Source organism: Pithys albifrons, chromosome 23, assembly GCF_047495875.1.
Source record: "Pithys albifrons albifrons isolate INPA30051 chromosome 23, PitAlb_v1, whole genome shotgun sequence".
NCBI classification, from domain to species: domain Eukaryota; kingdom Metazoa; phylum Chordata; class Aves; order Passeriformes; family Thamnophilidae; genus Pithys; species Pithys albifrons.
In genome coordinates, this window is record NC_092480.1 from 7,124,801 (window position 1) to 7,141,652 (window position 16,852).

General features: G+C 51.0%; 1 protein-coding gene across 3 annotated transcripts in view; it reads left to right on the forward strand.

Annotated features, from left to right (window-relative positions):
* Window positions 1–16,852, forward strand: part of KIRREL3 (kirre like nephrin family adhesion molecule 3) — a 379,232-nt gene that overhangs the window by 272,380 nt on the left and 90,000 nt on the right. For all 3 annotated transcript variants that reach the window (XM_071576137.1, XM_071576138.1, XM_071576139.1), the window contains 2 exons: window positions 5,642–5,791; window positions 7,682–7,831. In XM_071576137.1, coding sequence (XP_071432238.1) covers window positions 5,642–5,791; window positions 7,682–7,831 — 300 coding nt within the window. The remainder of the gene's footprint in view (window positions 1–5,641; window positions 5,792–7,681; window positions 7,832–16,852) is intronic.

The window sequence follows — 16,852 nt, forward strand, 5'->3', positions numbered from 1 at the left end:
CAGAGAAATGCTGAAAAACAGGAACCACAGGTGCAAAATGCATTAAGGAAATATGAGGGATTCTAAAGCAGTTCTGTCTCTTTTCCTCTTTTTTTTTTCCCTTTAGCTTTTCTGAAATGCTTGTGACTTCACAAGGATCCTGCCTGGGATTTTGAAGGCAGGGCTAGTGTTCTTGCCTGCTCACTGTTCACTGTGGAGTCTTTGTTCTCCCATCCTATTCCTGCCATTTCAGGTTTCAATGGCCAGAAGTGCTCCCTGGTTTTGTTTTAGAGACTCCCTGCAGGAAGGCAGGAGCTCACAGGGCCAGCAAGGGGGTCACACTGGCACCTGGCAGTGTAAATAGATCCTGAGGGGGCAAAGCAAAGCCAGCAACCAGGAGAAGATGAGGAGGATCAGAGATCAAGAGCCTCTCGTGCCTCCTCTGGCACCAAACCCTCATCCACAGTAGCAGGTGACCTGTGGTGACAACCTGCTCGCAGTGGCAGGGCAGGTCCAGAGTGCAGACAGGACTCTGGTGTCACGCTGGAACGTGGCCAAGAGGCCTGGTTAGCATCTCATTTACATATCCATTTGCTTTAAAAACAAAACAAAAAAACAATGAATTCAGAGTCCTAATTTTGGTTCTGCTCAGTGGGTGTCTGTGCTGGATGAGCAGCAGGTGCTCACACTGAGGCTTCCAGGGCAGAGCTGGTGCCAAGCAGCTCCCAGTGATGTTCCCAGGAAGCCAGGCATCAGTTGAGTTATTTCTTTAAAATTATTCCAGCTCTTCAGACTTGAGGTAAAACGGGGTGTGGAAATAAAATGGGACTATGCTTGGTTTGGGTGGACTTGCAGATGTTGCTGCAGCTCCCCACTGCTTGCAGTGGGTGTGCAGGTCACAGGAGCACTTCCCAAATCCAGAGCCAGGGTTCCTTTGTGCAGCAGGAGGCAAGGAGGAGATGGCTGATGGCCGATGTGTGTCATGCCTGGACTTTGGATTGGGCTCCTGTGGTCCACCGTGGCCAGGTCTGGGGTCTCAGCACAGACAGGGCATGGAGCTGCTGGAGCAAGTCCAGAGGAGTCCAAAGCCTGGAGCCCCTCTGCTCTGGGACAGGCTGGGAAAGCTGGGGGTGTTCCCCTGGGAAAGGAAAGGCTCCAGGGAGACCTGAGCCCCTTCCAGTGCCCAAAGGGACTCCAGGAGAGCTGGAGAGGGACTGGGGATGAGGAGTGGAGGGACAGGACATAGGGAATGGCTTCCCTCTGCCAGAGGGCAGGGATGGATGGGATATTGGGAAGGAGTTCTTCCCTTTGAGGCACGTGAGGCCCTGGCACAGGTGCCCAGAGCAGCTGTGGCTGCCCCATCCCTGGGAGTGCCCAAGGCCAGGCTGGACAGGGCTTGGAGCACCCTGGGCTGGTGGGAGGTGTCCCTGCCCATGGCAGGGGGTGGGACTGGATGGGCTTTAAGCTCCTTCCCAACACAAACCATTCTGGAATTCTATGATGAACTCCAGTCTCTGCAGGGATTTGGATTAACCAGCATAGTGGGTTTTTGCCGAAACTCTGTTTACTGGGAGGGGAGAGAATGGGAAACTCCTGGTTGCCCAACAGGTTGGAGTCAAACCACCTGCTTTGAAACCATTTTGTAATAACCTTATAAACATTCACAAGAAAAATACCCAATTGACATTTTTCAGCCCATTTTTTGTAGCTGAAACCGCTCAAGCTGCATTTGTAAATCACCCTCTCCCAGTCTCCCCATTTTCAGTTATTTTCTGTCAAGTATCTTATCTCCCTTAAAACTTTTCTGCAAATTACTTGTTCCTTTGACATTAAGACTTAAGCTGTAACGTGGACGGGCCTCTGATCTTCCAAACCCAGTTAAACCCAGTAATCAGACCTTAAGCTGATTTGAAAGCGAGTTGAGCTCTGCCTTCAGTACTTTTTTCTTTTTTTTTCATCTGTGATTTAGGGAGAGATGATCCTGCCTGAAGCAGGGGCTGGGCCAGGTAATGCTCTTAAGGTCCTTACACCCATCTCTCCTCTCCTGTGGCTGAGTCTGAGCTGTTTGTAGCTGAAATGGAGCCTTGGATGAATGAAAAATGGGTTTAAGTGACAATTTTTCACACTGAACAAACAGAGGGAAGGATAAGACAGGAGACATATGCCATGTTTCTGCTCTGATTTTCTGTAGCCATCACCTCATCTTTAAAACAAATGAAGAAATAAAAAAAAGAGGAAAAAAGAACTTAAAAAGGGCTTAATTTCTAACAGCAATTACCAAACGAAGCCTCTGCTTAATGGGCATTTGCAGAGGGCACAGACACCACTTGGTGCCTCTGCATCCTCATTAGGGTTCGTGCAGCTCCCACCTCACAGCCTGCGAATTCTGGCTGATAAAATGATCTTTTTGGGTTATTGCTGCATTCCTGAGCTGTGTCTGCTCGCCCAGCTTCGCCTTGGGAATTGTCAGGATTACAGAGTGAGCTGTGAAAACCCAGTTAGCGGGTGGAAAATAGATATTAAAAAAAAAAAACAAACCAAAAACAAAGCAACAAAGCAAATGCTCACTTTCTCTGCTTTCTTTCCCAGTTTTCCCTCTCACTGCACTTTTCCCTGTTATCCTATTAGTGCCTGTCCTTTGTAAGTCTGAATAAAATACAGAGCTGATTCATATTCCCTTTGAAATCAAATATTTAAATCTTAATTCAGCATGAGGGTTTGTGCTGGTATCAGAGGCCACCATGACTTCCAGCAAGTCTCTCCCAGCAGGAGAAGCTGGAATGTCCTCTGGAATTCACCTGCCATGCTCTGCATGGAGCACCTCAGTGAGAGCCACCACCGTGGGCTTTTGGAAGAGCTGTGGTGGAAATCAGAGTTCCTTGAAAATTCGTGGCTTCTGGGAGACCTGGGGTGTCTGAAATACCTGGGAATGTGGTGCCCAAGGTGCACCCGGAGGGAGATCACAAAAATTTCAGCAGGGCCTTTAACTGGATGTGTGTAAAGCAGTTGGAATTTAGGAAGGACAGCTCTGCTCCTCCTCGTGCACCTTTGGCTGGTGAAGAGCGAGTCGAAGCACCGATAAATTAAATTGAAATATGAGCATTCACACGGGGGCACACGTTGGTTCAACAGCACCAGGAGGAAAATGATGGAGCTTTGGAGCTCTGGCCTGTAGACAAGGCCCAGCAGCTCATCTGGAAACAAGTTGAGTTGCAAGAACTCGTGTCACACTTACCCTTGGTTTCAGATTAATCATCAGCCGGTGATTAAGCAGAGTCAATGTAAATTAGGATTGAATTGATTTGGGGTGGATCACATGAGGAGACTGTCCTGCTTTAACAAATGGGTTTTAAAGAGGAACTTTTCCTTCAGCCCTGTGCAGTTCTGTGTGTTGAACTGGCAGTGCAGGGGTGAGGGCTCTGAATTCCTGCCTGGTGCAGGGGGAGAATTCCCACCCAGAGAGGCTCCTGCTCTCCCACAGGCTGCACAGCAAGGAGCAATCCAGTCCTCCTGCCTTTCTCCCAACTCCTCTCTTTCTCAGATCTCCTCTATACCCAGAGTCAGAGCAACACTTTAAGTGGTGCAAAGCAATTGAGATGCTCTGCAAGCAGCTCAGACACAGGACTGTGCTCACAAGGAACCCAGATATTGGCAGATCCACCTGAAATGGCCTCACTTTTAGGGCCTTCCAGTACTAGGCTGTGGCACTGCAGACATGGTGGGATTTTGGGGTTGTGCTGTGCAGGGCCAGGAGTTGGACTTGATGATCTTTGCACCTCCCTTCCAGCTGAGGAGGTTCTATGGTTCTGCATGGGTTCAGTCAAAGGTTGGACTTGGAGCTCTTTTCCATCCTTCCTGATTGTTCTCCATGTGCTGGCTTGTAGCACAAGGAACCACCTAAGATACCCCTGAGCTGTATTTGGGTCAGGGCTGCTTTGCCAGTTGTTCAGCCTTTCACTGTTTTCTTCAGGAGCTCAGATCAGATCTGAGAGAGGGGAGTGAACTGGCACCCTGGAACCACAATGATGTCCTGCATGGGCATCCCAGAGTCCCACCTTACCTGGGGATAAAACCAGAGCACTCATATGGAAAGGAAAAAAATAGCAGGATTTAACATTTTGAATCCCTGGAAGTGTCCAAGGCCAGGCTGGACAGGGCTTGGAGCAACCTGGGCTAGTGGAAGGTGTCCCTGCCCATGAAATGAGATGAGCTTTAAAGTCCCTTCCAACCCAAACCATTCAGGGATTCTCTGATTCTCTGAATGATTTTCAGTCATGGCAAAGCCCAGGGATGATTATGTATTTAAGAGTGAAACTAAAACATTTTGCTGAGCAAGCTCTGCTGTGGGAGAGGTTACACTGACTCGAGTGCTTCCTGTGCAAAATGAGAAGGTTCATCCCACACCTGAGGTGTGAGACATCTCACCACGGCAGGTGGTGGCCTGGGAGCTGTGAATTGTTAGTGTAGCATTCAGGGTGGGGAAGGGTGAGGAGAGGGATGAATAGCCCCTGGGTTTGGATCCCTGAGGTGGGAGGTGACAGGATGGAGATCTTGGCTTGTTAGTGTCAGATAGTTTGAGAATTTGGTGAAGATTTGGCAAAAGGCTGTGCTGAACCAGAGCTGGTCCTTCCTTTCCTCTCCAGATGTGTGTGAAGCTCCCAGAAAGCACCGGTGAGTTACACTCTGGAGGAGAGGGAACAGCAGCAGCTGGTTGTTTTCCCACGTGTTTTATAGCAGGTCATCAACTGCACATTCTGATTTCAGAGAACACATGAGGTGGGAGCAAAACTCAAGCAAAGGACCAACATCCTCTTTTATTAAGTGTAATATAAAATATTGCTGCTTCTGGACATCCTGCTGCTCCTCTGTCTGTGATCATGGTGGCTAAAGCACTACCATCACTGTCTGGAATACAGTAATTAGAGGGAATGTCTGGTGCCCTCTTTGCTGTAACTTTTTTTTTTGGCACAGGCTGGAAAAACATTGCAAATGTTTGTCTGAGTATATGACGGGGGAATAAGTGCTGTGTCCAGCTCTGGAAGCATCAGAAAGATGTTGGAGAGAGACCAGGGCAGGCCATGGAGATGCTCCAAGGGCTGCAGCCCCTCTGCTCTGGAGACAGGCTGGGAGAGCTGGGGGTGTTCATTGGAGAAGAGAAGGCTCCAGGGAGACCTGAGAGCCCCTTCCAGTGCCTAAAGGGGCTCCAGGAGAGCTGGAGAGGGACCTGGGACAAGGCATGGAGGGACAGGACAAGGGGAATGGCTTCCCACTGCCAGAGGCCAGGGATAGATGGGATATGGGCATGGAATCCTTCCCTGTGAGGGTGGTGAGGCCCTTGCACAGGTTGGGCAGAGAAGCTGTGGCTGCTCCATCCCTGGGAGTGTCCAAGGCCAGGCTGGATGGGGCTTGGAACAACCTGGGACAGTGGAAGGTGTCCGTGCCCTTGCAGGAGGGGGTGGAACGGGATGCACTTTGAGGTCCCTTCCCACACAAACCATTCTATCGAGCAATCATATAATTAATCAATCTCATAATTACGAGCTGCAGAGCTCAGCCTCCGGTTCGTGCTGTGCCTGGAGCACCTTTGGCTCTTGCCAAGGACCTGCATTGCATTGAAAACCTCTGGAGCACTGACGGCTCCTCTCCCTCTCTGTCCCCCCAGGCCAGGCGTCCTCGTTCACGCAGCAGCCGCAGGACCAGGTGGTGATCGCTGGGCAGCCGGTGACGCTGCTCTGTGCCATCCCCGAGTACAATGGCATCGTGCTCTGGATCAAGGACGGGCTGGCCCTCGGAGTCGGACGGGACCTCTCAAGTAAGTTGGGGTACCCCCCTCCCCAAGCAAGGAAAGCAGGAGCTCTCCCTCCCCAGCAATGCAGGCACAGCCCAAACCATTCGTTTTGACAATAATGTTTTCATTTCTATACCAAACCTTCCAGCCCAACATCATCACTGAAACTTGGAATAAACTAGAACAGTTTTCACTCTGATTTGAAACAAAACTGTTGGTTCCCACAGGTGTCACTTGACCCTTTGCAAAGTCCTGCTTTGATTTCTTTGACTTTTGGAAATAAATGTCACGTTTCCAAAATGCAGGATGAAATGTGCTATAAATGTTGAAAGGGCCTGTTTTGATATTTTCAAAAATAAAAAAGAACCACAGAATATCCTTGGTTGGAAAGGACCCACCAGGATCAAGTCTCTGCCTTGGATAAGTGTTTTCATTGCAGCCCACAAGTCCTTCGGCTTCCTTAAGCTCTCCTTTTGGCAAATTACAGTTTGGTAACCAAATTCCTCAGAATTCTCATTATTTAATCCCATTATTTAATCTCATGCCTGTATTGGGATTGGGATTGGGATTTAACAGCAGCTGGTGAAGACTGGTGCAATACTGGGAAAGTTATACAGGTTATTCTGTATATTCTGCTGGAAAACAGTGATTTGTAAATGAATTTCACATGGGTAAGGGAGAGTGTTTGCTGGAAAAGCAGAAGCCTGGGAGAACATGGTGCCCTTCAGGATCTGCACCTGCAGAGGTTGGATATGTGTGACGTTGCATCTGCTCAACTTCTGGGAGATCTGGGAGAGTTTTCCCCAAACCAGGCAGCAGCATTCAGAAATCAGGGGAGTGTCTGTGGTTTTTGGTCTCCAGGGACACCTAAAGTGCAATGCCTGCTTCTTCTTTCCCTCTCTTTTTTATTAATACATATAATTGCTCGTTTACAGCCGTGCTCGAGTGAGCAGCCCCCTCTTCACCTGTTTTTCAAAGCTCTGTGCCACAGCACTCACAGCCATTAGAGAGCTGAGCTCTCCATGCAAGACCTTGCAGCACGACTGGGTAACAACAGCTCCAGTGGAGGATGGAGCTGATGGGAATGACTTCCACAATTAACAGAGCTGGGGCTGCTGGAAGCCAGAGGAGCTGCCAGCTCGTGTGATACCAGCTCAGCCAGTGTCTAATTAGCAAAATACAAACAAACCCATCACTTGTATTTCTCATGGTTCAGGAGAGCAAATCCTGCTGTTGATAACTCGAGAAAACAACAAAAGCCCAGGCGTGTGCCAGGCTGGCTGTGCCGTACAGGGTGTGCCAGGATGAGGGCAGCCTTCCTGCCCTGCTGCTCCCTGTGTGTCCAGCCAGGCTGGCCAGGGCTGCTGGTGCCCCCCAGACCCAGCTTTATACAGGCCTAGCCATGGAAGTATTACAGGGTTTCACCACAGCTGCTTCAGGAGCTGAGGAAATCCCATGACAGGTGGCAGAGGAGCCAGGGGTGATGGGTTTCCTGCTGGAAGGGCTCATCCCTTTTCCTTCCCCAGGCAGGCTGTGGATGCTCCAACCCTGGCAGTGTCCAAGGCCAGCTTGAATAAGGTCTTGAACAACCTGGTCTAGTGGGAGGTGCCCCTGCCCATGGCAGGAAGGGTTGCAACTAGATGATCTTTAAGGTCCTTTCCAACCCTTAACCCTCCATGATTCCTGGGGATTTCAGTCAATGCTCCTCATTGGGACTTCTTTTTCAAACTTGTAGGGTGAAACGTGCCTTCTCTTCCCCAAATTTGGGAGGTTCCCTCTCTCTGTGTCCTTGGGCTGGCTGTCAGGGAGGGGAGGGAGCTGCCTGGGAGGGTCTGGGGTGTGGGGCTCTGGGTCTGTGCTCTGCCCTCCCCACCCTCGGGCTCGTCGCCCCTGACCCGTCGCTGTGCCCGGCAGGTTACCCGCGCTACCTGGTCGTAGGAGACCATCTGTCGGGGCAGCACCACCTGAAAATCCTGCGGGCTGACCTCCAGGATGACGCCGTGTACGAGTGCCAGGCCATCCAGGCTGCCATCCGATCCAGACCTGCCCGGCTGACTGTCCTGGGTGAGTCCCATCTCCCCGTCACACTGGGGGTGTTTGTGTCCTTGTGGTCGCACTGAGTGGCTTTTGGACAAAACGTTTTGTTGCTCAGTCAAGAGGATTGGAAATGAATCCATGGTGAGAGCAATGGGGTGTGGCTCCATCCTGAGAACGGGAGCAAAGGGAGCTGTTTAGGGAGTAAAACACCTCAGGGAGGCTGTACAGCAATTCTGGGATGAGTAACAGAGGTACCAAATGTTTGGCACTTCAGCTCTATGAATCTACACAACAGCTGGAGAGTGTATGTCCATAAATTTAAGGTTATGAAGAGTTTCAGTGTCATGATAAATGTGTTGCCCTTCCTGCAACGCTGCTCTGCAGCAGGGCTGGGGTGAATCCACCACTTGAGGAAAGGCTTAGTCCACACTATTGAATATTTTCCTACTAACTTCTTATTAATATTTTATCATCCCATTTCTCAGTAATTAATCTTTCCCATGAGCAGCACAGGAGGGTGTTGCATGGGATTGAAAACTGGAAGTGGCTCCCAAAATCTGGTAAAGACCCTTTTTGGGTGGGAGATGGGAGAGAAGCCGTGGCACAGCTGGAGGGCTCAGTTGGCAGCGGGTGCCCTGGGTGTGAGGGCTCTGCTCCAGGAGTGCTGGGAACAGGCTGTGCCAGAGACGCTTCCCGGAATGCACGTGGCTCCAGAGAAATTAATGAAAATGGTATTTTTCTTGAAAAGCTTGGACAAAACCCAGTCTGTACTGCTGCTCCCAGATCTGTCCTGATTATTCAACCCCCAAAGTGAAACCATTTGCATATTTAAGTTTGTCTGAATTGAAGTTTGGATTTGGGGGGTTTTTTTGTTTGTTTTTTTTTTCCTGGTTAATTTCTAGGGGGAAAAAATCTTTTTAAAATATCCAAACCAAGTGCTTTTATTCAGATCAACACCAATAAGTTTTAAGCGCCCAAAAGAAGTAAATTAAGGTGCTGGCTGTGGTTGAAGGTTCACCTGACCAGAGTCTGCTCCTCGCAGCAAACCCCAGTTCTAATTTTGGGTTTACAACTTCTCCTGTGTTCGTTTTTCAATCTCCACCACCCTACAGTGTTCCCTGCCCCCAAGCTTACACAGCTTCCATCCCTTCCTTCCCTGACACTGACAATAATGATGCTTTTCCTTTGATCCATCCTTCTGCTCAGTCCACCCCTGGCAGCATCTCCAAGCTCTGCCATGTGCCCATCCATGAGAGAATCCTGGAAATGAAGCGGAGAGCGGGAGGTTGCCGTGCTCTCCAACAGCCCCTCCTTCACCCAGGCTCCCTCCTTCTGTTGTGAAAGCAGAAGACGTTGCTGGAGCCACACAAAAGAAATAATGTTATTTAATTAGTGCTAAAGATTTCAAAACTAATTTAGTCCCAGGGCGTACGTCAGAGCTGCCGCCAAGCGTTGATTGAGCAGAGAGATGTTTTTATGGATCAAAAGGAAATCGTTATTATCTTTGGGGTTATGGAATGAGTTGAATAGATAGTAGTTAATGTTTATGTGGATATACATGGTAGTTGCTAATTGGTACATTTACCTAAGATGCTCAGCAACTTATATTTGCAGAGTGTTTTCCTTTTAAGAAAATTAAACTTACAGCGTGTTCAGCTTAGGCCAAATTGATGAACAAATGTGGATTTGGAACCCACTGGTGGCTCATCTTTCACTTTAGATGTATTTATGCAGGTGTTCTGGAGGATAAAAAGTGGTCACGGTCCAAAGCATGTTTGGACAACATTCCCAGGCACAGGGTGGGATTGTTGGGATGTCTGTGCAGGGCCAGTAGTGGGGCTGGATGATCCTTGTGGGTCCCTTCCAGCTCAGGCAGTTCTGTGATTCTATGAAATTTTGGGCTGGCTGGGGAGGTAGGAGGGACCATCCCACCCTCAGAAAGGGGCTGGGAGGTGGCTGGTGACCAGCAGCTCCCACTGTCACCACTGGGCTGGGCTGGTGTGTCCTGCAGTGAGGGCAGGAGCTGCACTGGGATCTGTGCTCTGTGTTTCACCCACCCCAGTGGAGGGGACAGAAATGGCCCATGAGGAGCAGGTGCCTCAACACCTCATGTTTTCAGAGCCATCACTGGCTCTGACAGGCAGTGAAATGTGCAGCCTGTCAGGCTGAACTGGCTGTGAGCTGGGTTTGTGCAGGGAAGGGGAGGGATGTTTTCCAGGTGTGCAGTGCCCCCAGCTGTGCAGACGTCTCCCCTCTCAGGATCTGCTGCACGAGCCTGCTTTAGTTGTGAGCTGAGCAGCTGCTCCAGAAGGATGGGGCTCTCCCAGCTTTCATCCTGCTGGGTTAGGACGGGATGTGACAAAGCTGCCTGAGCTGCCTCACTTGAATATGCTTGTGGGCTGTTCCATCATCCTGGTGTGCCCAGCCTGCCCTGAGGCTGCAGACATCACCTGGGCAGGAGAGGAATCCTAAGACATTGCTGGGTCGGGTTACAAACTGTGCAGCTCTCAAGGAAACGATTTGTCCCAGGTAGGGCAGAGCTGGGAGGCTCCAGTAACTGGGAGGCTCTGCTGACTGGGAGGCTCCAGTATCTGGGAGGATCTGGTGACTGGGAGGATCTGGTGACTGGGAGACTCCAGTGCCTGGGCGGCTCTGGTGACTGGGAGGCTCTGCTGACTGGGAGGCTCCAGTAACTGGGAGTCTCTGGTGACTGGAAGGATCTAGTGACCAGGAGGCTCCAGTAACTGGGAGGCTCTGGTGACTGGGAGGCTCTGCTGACTGGGAGGCTCTGGTAACTGGGAGGCTCTGGTGACTGGGAGGCTCCGGTAACTGGGAGGCTCCAGTAACTGGGAGGCTCTGGTAGCTGGAAGGATCTGGTGATCGGGAGGCTCCAGTAACTGGGAGGCTCTGGTGACTGGAAGGATCTAGTGACCAGGAGGCTCCAGTAACTGGGAGGCTCTGCTGACTGGGAGGCTCTGCTGACTGGGAGGCTCCAGTAACTGGGTGTCTCTGGTGACTGGAAGGCTCCAGTAACTGGGAGGCTCCAGTAACTGGGAGGCTCCGGTAACTGGGTGTCTCTGGTGACTGGAAGGCTCCAGTAACTGGGAGGCTCCAGTAACTGGGAGGCTCCGGTAACTGGGAGGCTCTGGTGACTGGGAGCCCCACATCTGCTGCTGATTTGCCACAGGCCCAGGGGCTCCTCAGCCAGTTGGGTGTTGGAGGCAGTTCTGGGGACCCCCATCCCTCTCCTTCACCTTCTTGTCTCTGGAAAATACCGTGCCTGGTTTTTTTGCATGACTTGGTGCTGCCTTGTCTATTCTTGCCAGCTTTTCCACTTCCTTGGTATCAGGAAATCCCCTAATGCCTCCCAATCCAGGCTCCAACTGCTGTCATTCATGTCTGACAACAGCTTTATGGGGCTGATGTCTCCTACTTCCCTGCTCAGATGTAGAGCTACACCATATTTTAATTAAATATTTAAGGTTTTGTCACATTGTTTTCAAATCTACATGGTTAAATGTAGTGGAACAGATCATTCCGTAGCCTTGGAAGTCCAAACATTCAAACAGACGAGCCTATTAGTGTCATCAGCATCAGGAAAAATCTTTTCTTTGTGGAGTCTCAGTGACAAATACTGCTTGGGAAGGTGGATACAATGCATCCCAAAGCTGGAGGGCCCCCCTTCTCCAGGGCTTCCTCACCTTCCCTCCTACCATTGCCCAGAATGTCTGGGGAAAGGGTCGTTGCCCAATCTCCTCAGGACTTCTGTCCCAGCAGGGAAGGCTGATAAACCTGATGGGATGGGATTTGGGAAATATGGCAACATCCATGGCTTCTGCAAGCAAAGGGTGTCAGGGGAGCCCAAGCCAAGCAGGCTTTGGGAAGCCACAGGAGGGCTATTTGCTACCTGGTACTTCTTTTATGGCAGGGCTGCTTAATTTATGATCTATTTAACTAAGCCAGGGTATTAATTAAATAAAGTAAGAGCCTGATTAGGACTTGGAGAAATTTAAAAATAAAATCAGGCAGCAATCGAGCGAAATTGCAAAGCAAACACTTTGGCTGTAACCACTGGAGAGTTCCCTCCGGTCTTCCATCAAAGCTCGGAGCAGGGAGGGCAAATACAAGGGATTATATTGCCAACAGATGTGTGTTGTTAAAATATGCATCTGCCAGCCATGTAGTCTGAGGAGCCAGAGGGCTCGCTCGTGGATCCCTCTGCACTCCCCTTGGACCGTGAAGGAACTGGAGGCCCCTCCAGCCGAGCTGGGATTTGCAGACACGTTAATTAGTGTTGAGTTCCCAGATCTCGGAGGCAGCAGAGCGAGGAGCAACTTTGAAGAGAGCATTGGCTTCCCCTGGAGGGAGCAGAGGGGAGGGGAGGGGGCTGCAGGCTCACGGTGCCCATGTGGCCGTGGCGCTGCCACACCTTGGCCCTCGGTGACCAGGGGCAGCAGGACCTGGGTGGGGAGGCCAAGGCAAGGGAGCAGATGGATGGTGAACTGTTGGGAGTCTGGATGGCTCCTCTCCTTGGCATGTGCATCCCAAGCCTGTCCTGGTCCGTCCTCCCCAGCATGAGATGGGTCACCTCCAGCCCTGCCGTGTGCCACAGGCTGCCCCGGGAAGATCCTGGATACCACTTGCCTGGCACAGGGAAAAGGCTGATCCCAGAGGTGCCAACGGGAGCTTGGTGACAACCGGGAAAACGGGATATGAGGGTGTGAGGAGGGAGGTAAGGGAGTGACTTCCAGAGACTTAAGGTGAATAATTGATAGGCAATTAACTTGTATCTTCACCTTTTATAGTCTAATTCCCTCTCTCCTCCCCCTCCACAGCCTCTTCTAATATTAACTCTGCCTTCACGTGTGTCCCATTAGGAATAAAGCTTTCTTAAATCAACATGAATTATTTAACTCTACAGATTAAGTTAATTTGAAATGAGAGCTCCTGTCTCTTACAATGGCACAAGTCAGGGACAGGAGAAGAGGGGTCACTGGGGTGTCAAGTGCAACCACATTCAATCACAACAATTTTCCTCTCTTTATTTCATTTTTTATTTTATTCCCAGCCTCTTTCTTGCCAAGTCTTTCCAGTCCTCCCCTGCAGAGCAGAGTAAGCATTTCCATTACCAAAATGATGACTGCCAGCTTGAGACATCTGCATTTCCCAGCTTTCCTGTTCTTTAGTGGGGTTTGATCAGGAAATAAAGAGGTTACAGCCTGGGAAAGGCTATTTTTCAATATTTGTTTGTTATGCTGATCTGCAAGGAAAAAATGTAACAAGGTGATGTTTCAAATCCGGTAACAGTTCAACTTGGAACCTTTTTTCCACAGTTTTTAATAGAATTCAATTCTCTGAATGCAAAATTCAGAGCATGTAGAGCCAGGATGTCAATTCAGAACAAAAAAAAAAGTGATGAAAATGTGATCATTTTCTTGCAGACAGTCTCTTCTCCTTGAACAAGTTTGGGTCTTCACAAAGCTGCATTTTCTGCTGGGAATATTTTCAGTGGCAAAACAGCAACCAGCTCTTCTGGGAACGAAACAGAAACATCAAACAATCGAGCACAAATCCCAAATAACCTAAATATTTGATGTCATGTCTGAGCAGCTTAAGTTTACAGCGCTCTGAGCCGGCTCCTTTTGATAGCAGAGGGTGGCCAGGTTTCCTTGCTCATGTCCTTGTGTGGCTCTGGAGTGGGAAGGCATCTCCATGGGATTGACCAGACCCAGCCAGGCAAAGCAGGGCTCTGTCAAATTCCAGGTGAAAGGCAGCCTTGCCTCGTGCAGTCTGGAGCTGGAAACCAGGCCAGAGACAGGGACCATGTGCCAGAAAACTGGGTCTGAGGTGGGTCCTCTCAAGGTGGGTGTCACCCACCTCGGGCTCTGCCACTGCCGGGACAGACAGGACAATAATGACTCTGATTATACAGACTGGGGAGAAGAAAGCTAAGAAAGGGCTTTATTTCACATTACAGGCACTAAAAATTATAAGTAACATCAGAAATACAGAATACTTTGGGTTGGAGGGAACCCAACCCCCTGACATGGGCAGGGACACCTTCCACTAGACCAGGTTGTTCCAAGCCCCATCATGGCCTTGGAAACTCCCCGGGATGGGGCAGCCACAGCTTCTCTGGGCAACCTCTGCCAGGACCTGCCCACCTCACAGCCAAGAACTCCTTCCCCATATCCCATCTATCCCTGCCCTCTGGCAGTCGGAAGCCATTCCTCCTTGCCCTGTCCCTGCACCCCTTGCCCAAAGTCCCTCTCCAGGTCTCCTGGAACCCCTTTAGGCACTGGAAGGAGCTCTCAGGTGTCCCTGGAGCCTTCTCTTCTCCAGGAGAACACCCCCAGCTCTCCCAGCCTGTCCCCAGATCAGAGGGGCTCCAGCCCTCAGAGCATCTCTGGGCCCTCCTCCAGACCCACTGTGACAGGTCTGTGTCCTTCCCAACAGGACAGGGCTATACCTGAGCAGGGGCTGGTGTTTAATCACATGGAGGGAAGTTTAGCAGGGCCAGGCCAGCACTGAGCAGATGCTGCCTCTGCTTCCTCAAACCTTGGTCCAGAGTTATGGGCTCACACTATTTTATGAATAGTTCTTGCAAAATTCACGTTTTCTTAAAGCCCTGGGTTGAGTGGTGCCACCTGTCCCATGAAACCTCCCCTTCCTTAACTGCTCAGAGGCACAGCAGCATTCCCACCTGCACACTGAAGGCTGAAGGACCACAGAGCAAATAGGAAGAGCCACGGCTGGCAATGATTAATGCTCAGGTTCCTGTGCCCATCTGTGGTTCCGTGTCTCGGTGCCAGGGGGGCACCGTGGCTCTGACCCCTGCTTTTATCAGACATGAAGCATTTGCCTTCTCTGCACAGAGGCTGCTGCTCTGGACCCACCTGATGGATGCAAAGCACAGAGGGGCTGATAAAAAACCTTCCTGACTCTCTGTCATCCCTTTCCCTCCTCCCAGCCCCTCCTGCTGGCTCTGCCCCCACCCCGCCCCTCGCACAGGCACCGTGGGCAGTTCCTCCCTGCTGGGAGGGCTGTGATGTCGCTGTGGTGTGGGGGTGTCTGCTGTGTGTCAGGATCCCTCTGTCCTGCTGTGCTCATCACTTGGACTTGTGTCTGCCCCCACTGCTGCTCTGGGCACACACAACCCCTCTGCATCCCACCCCCAAACCCCCCCAGTCTGCAGACACCATGTGGGAGCCAGTGCTCCCTCTGCATCACACCAGCCTTTCCCTTTGCATCAGGCACTGCATCCAGCGGCTCCTGCTCCCTGCAATGCCCGTGGACAGGGGACATTATTCTGCTTCATGCCCTTTTGGATCGCTGACACCTTGCATTCGGCATCACCCGCACGTGCAGATCTCTGCGCTGTGCTCGCCTACGCACAATTCTCCCTCCTGCCAATCAAGACACAACTCCCCCATCTGCATCCTGCCCGTGCTCCTCTGTATCTGCATCTGTGCTCCAGAGCTCCGTTTGTGCCTCTCCCAGCTGCACACATGGCCGGGATATAGATCGGAGCGTCGGGGCGTGCTCGGTGCCCGCTCAGCCCGGGATCCGGCCCCGCCAGGAACTCAGAGGGTTGTTAGTGACCTGACACAGGTATTGACTCCCTCTCCCCTTGTCAGCTGGCAGAGAAGAACGAGGCCCTCGGAGCGTGACATCACCTGAGCGACAGCCCCCGCTTTGCTATCGATCCCCCGGTGAAAAATGAACCGGCAGCTCAGCAGGGCAGGACCAGCCTGGAGAGTGGAGGAGGCACTCGGGGAGAGACTGCCTGAAGCCACCCCAGCCCTCCGCTGGTGCCCAGCCTGCTGGAATGTGTTCTCCTGGGTCCAAGAGCTTTGCTGGCCCTCCTTACTTGTCTTTTGCATTTCCCTGCTCTGTGAAGTGTTGCCCAGCCTTGCCCCCTGAGCAGTTCTGCCATCCATGAGAGGGTTCAGGCTTCTCAGCACGGCTCCCAGCACAGCCAGCATCTCCCAGCTCATGGTGGAGGAAGGGCTGGGAACCCTGAGATGAATCTTTGTTACACATCCATCACAGTGCTCTCTGTTCTGCCACTTCCCAGTGGTGTTTGATGCCCCTGTCAATGTGATGGATTTCAGCTTCCCATCCAGCGGCAGGACTGGGATGGGTTTGGGGCCGTGGCGTTTCTTTGGGCTCACCTTGGGCTGCAAAAGTGGATAGTCACGTCTGAATGAGCAACCTGTGGGTGTCCTTGGTAATTAACAGTGAATAACCACCCATGCTCTGGGATATTCCTCGCAGGCCAAGGAGAGGTTGGACAAATGACCCTCTGGAAGGGGCTGTTATTCTTTTTTTGACATTAAATGTGCCTTGTGTGCTCAAATTTGCCTCTTAATGTGGCAAAGAGAGGGGGAAAAGTATCGACATGACCCACCCAGGACTCTCCAGCCTCCTCCTGCTCCTGGGAATTAGTCTGGAACTCTCCCCCAGGACAGGCATGAAGCCACACGATGGGGTTCCTCTAAACTCCTCAACTCTGACCTCCACAGAGAGAGACAAGGGATTCATGGCAAATTATGGATTTAACACCTATGATGAATCCCCATTACAGCATGAAATGAGAAAGGAAAATGTAGCTAAATGGAAGATTTCCCCTGGGCAGCAGGAGGCTGCAGCTCATGAGGGGCTGGGGAAAACAGAATGAAAAGAATTGGGTAAAAAAATAGAAAACTAGGAAAAACCTTGTTCTAGTACTAAATGTTGCAAAACCTTTGCAAACCTCTGTTTGCAGGTTAGTGGGGATTAAAGATCAGGGCTCAGATCCATGACACATCCAAGCTTTCCAACTCCATCCCTTCAGATGTCGTGACAAGGGGAAACGAAATGTTGTTGCTGATGGTCCCCTGGGTGCTCAGAACAGCCAGTCCCCAGTGCCTGGGGTCAGGACCTGCCCTTCAGTACACTCCAAGTGTATCCAGGCCCTCCATCAGTCATGTCCCTTGGGAAAATGCCAGTGGAGCATGGGAAGGATGAATAAATGTGCGGGAAAGTACACTTACATCTTTGTGCTTC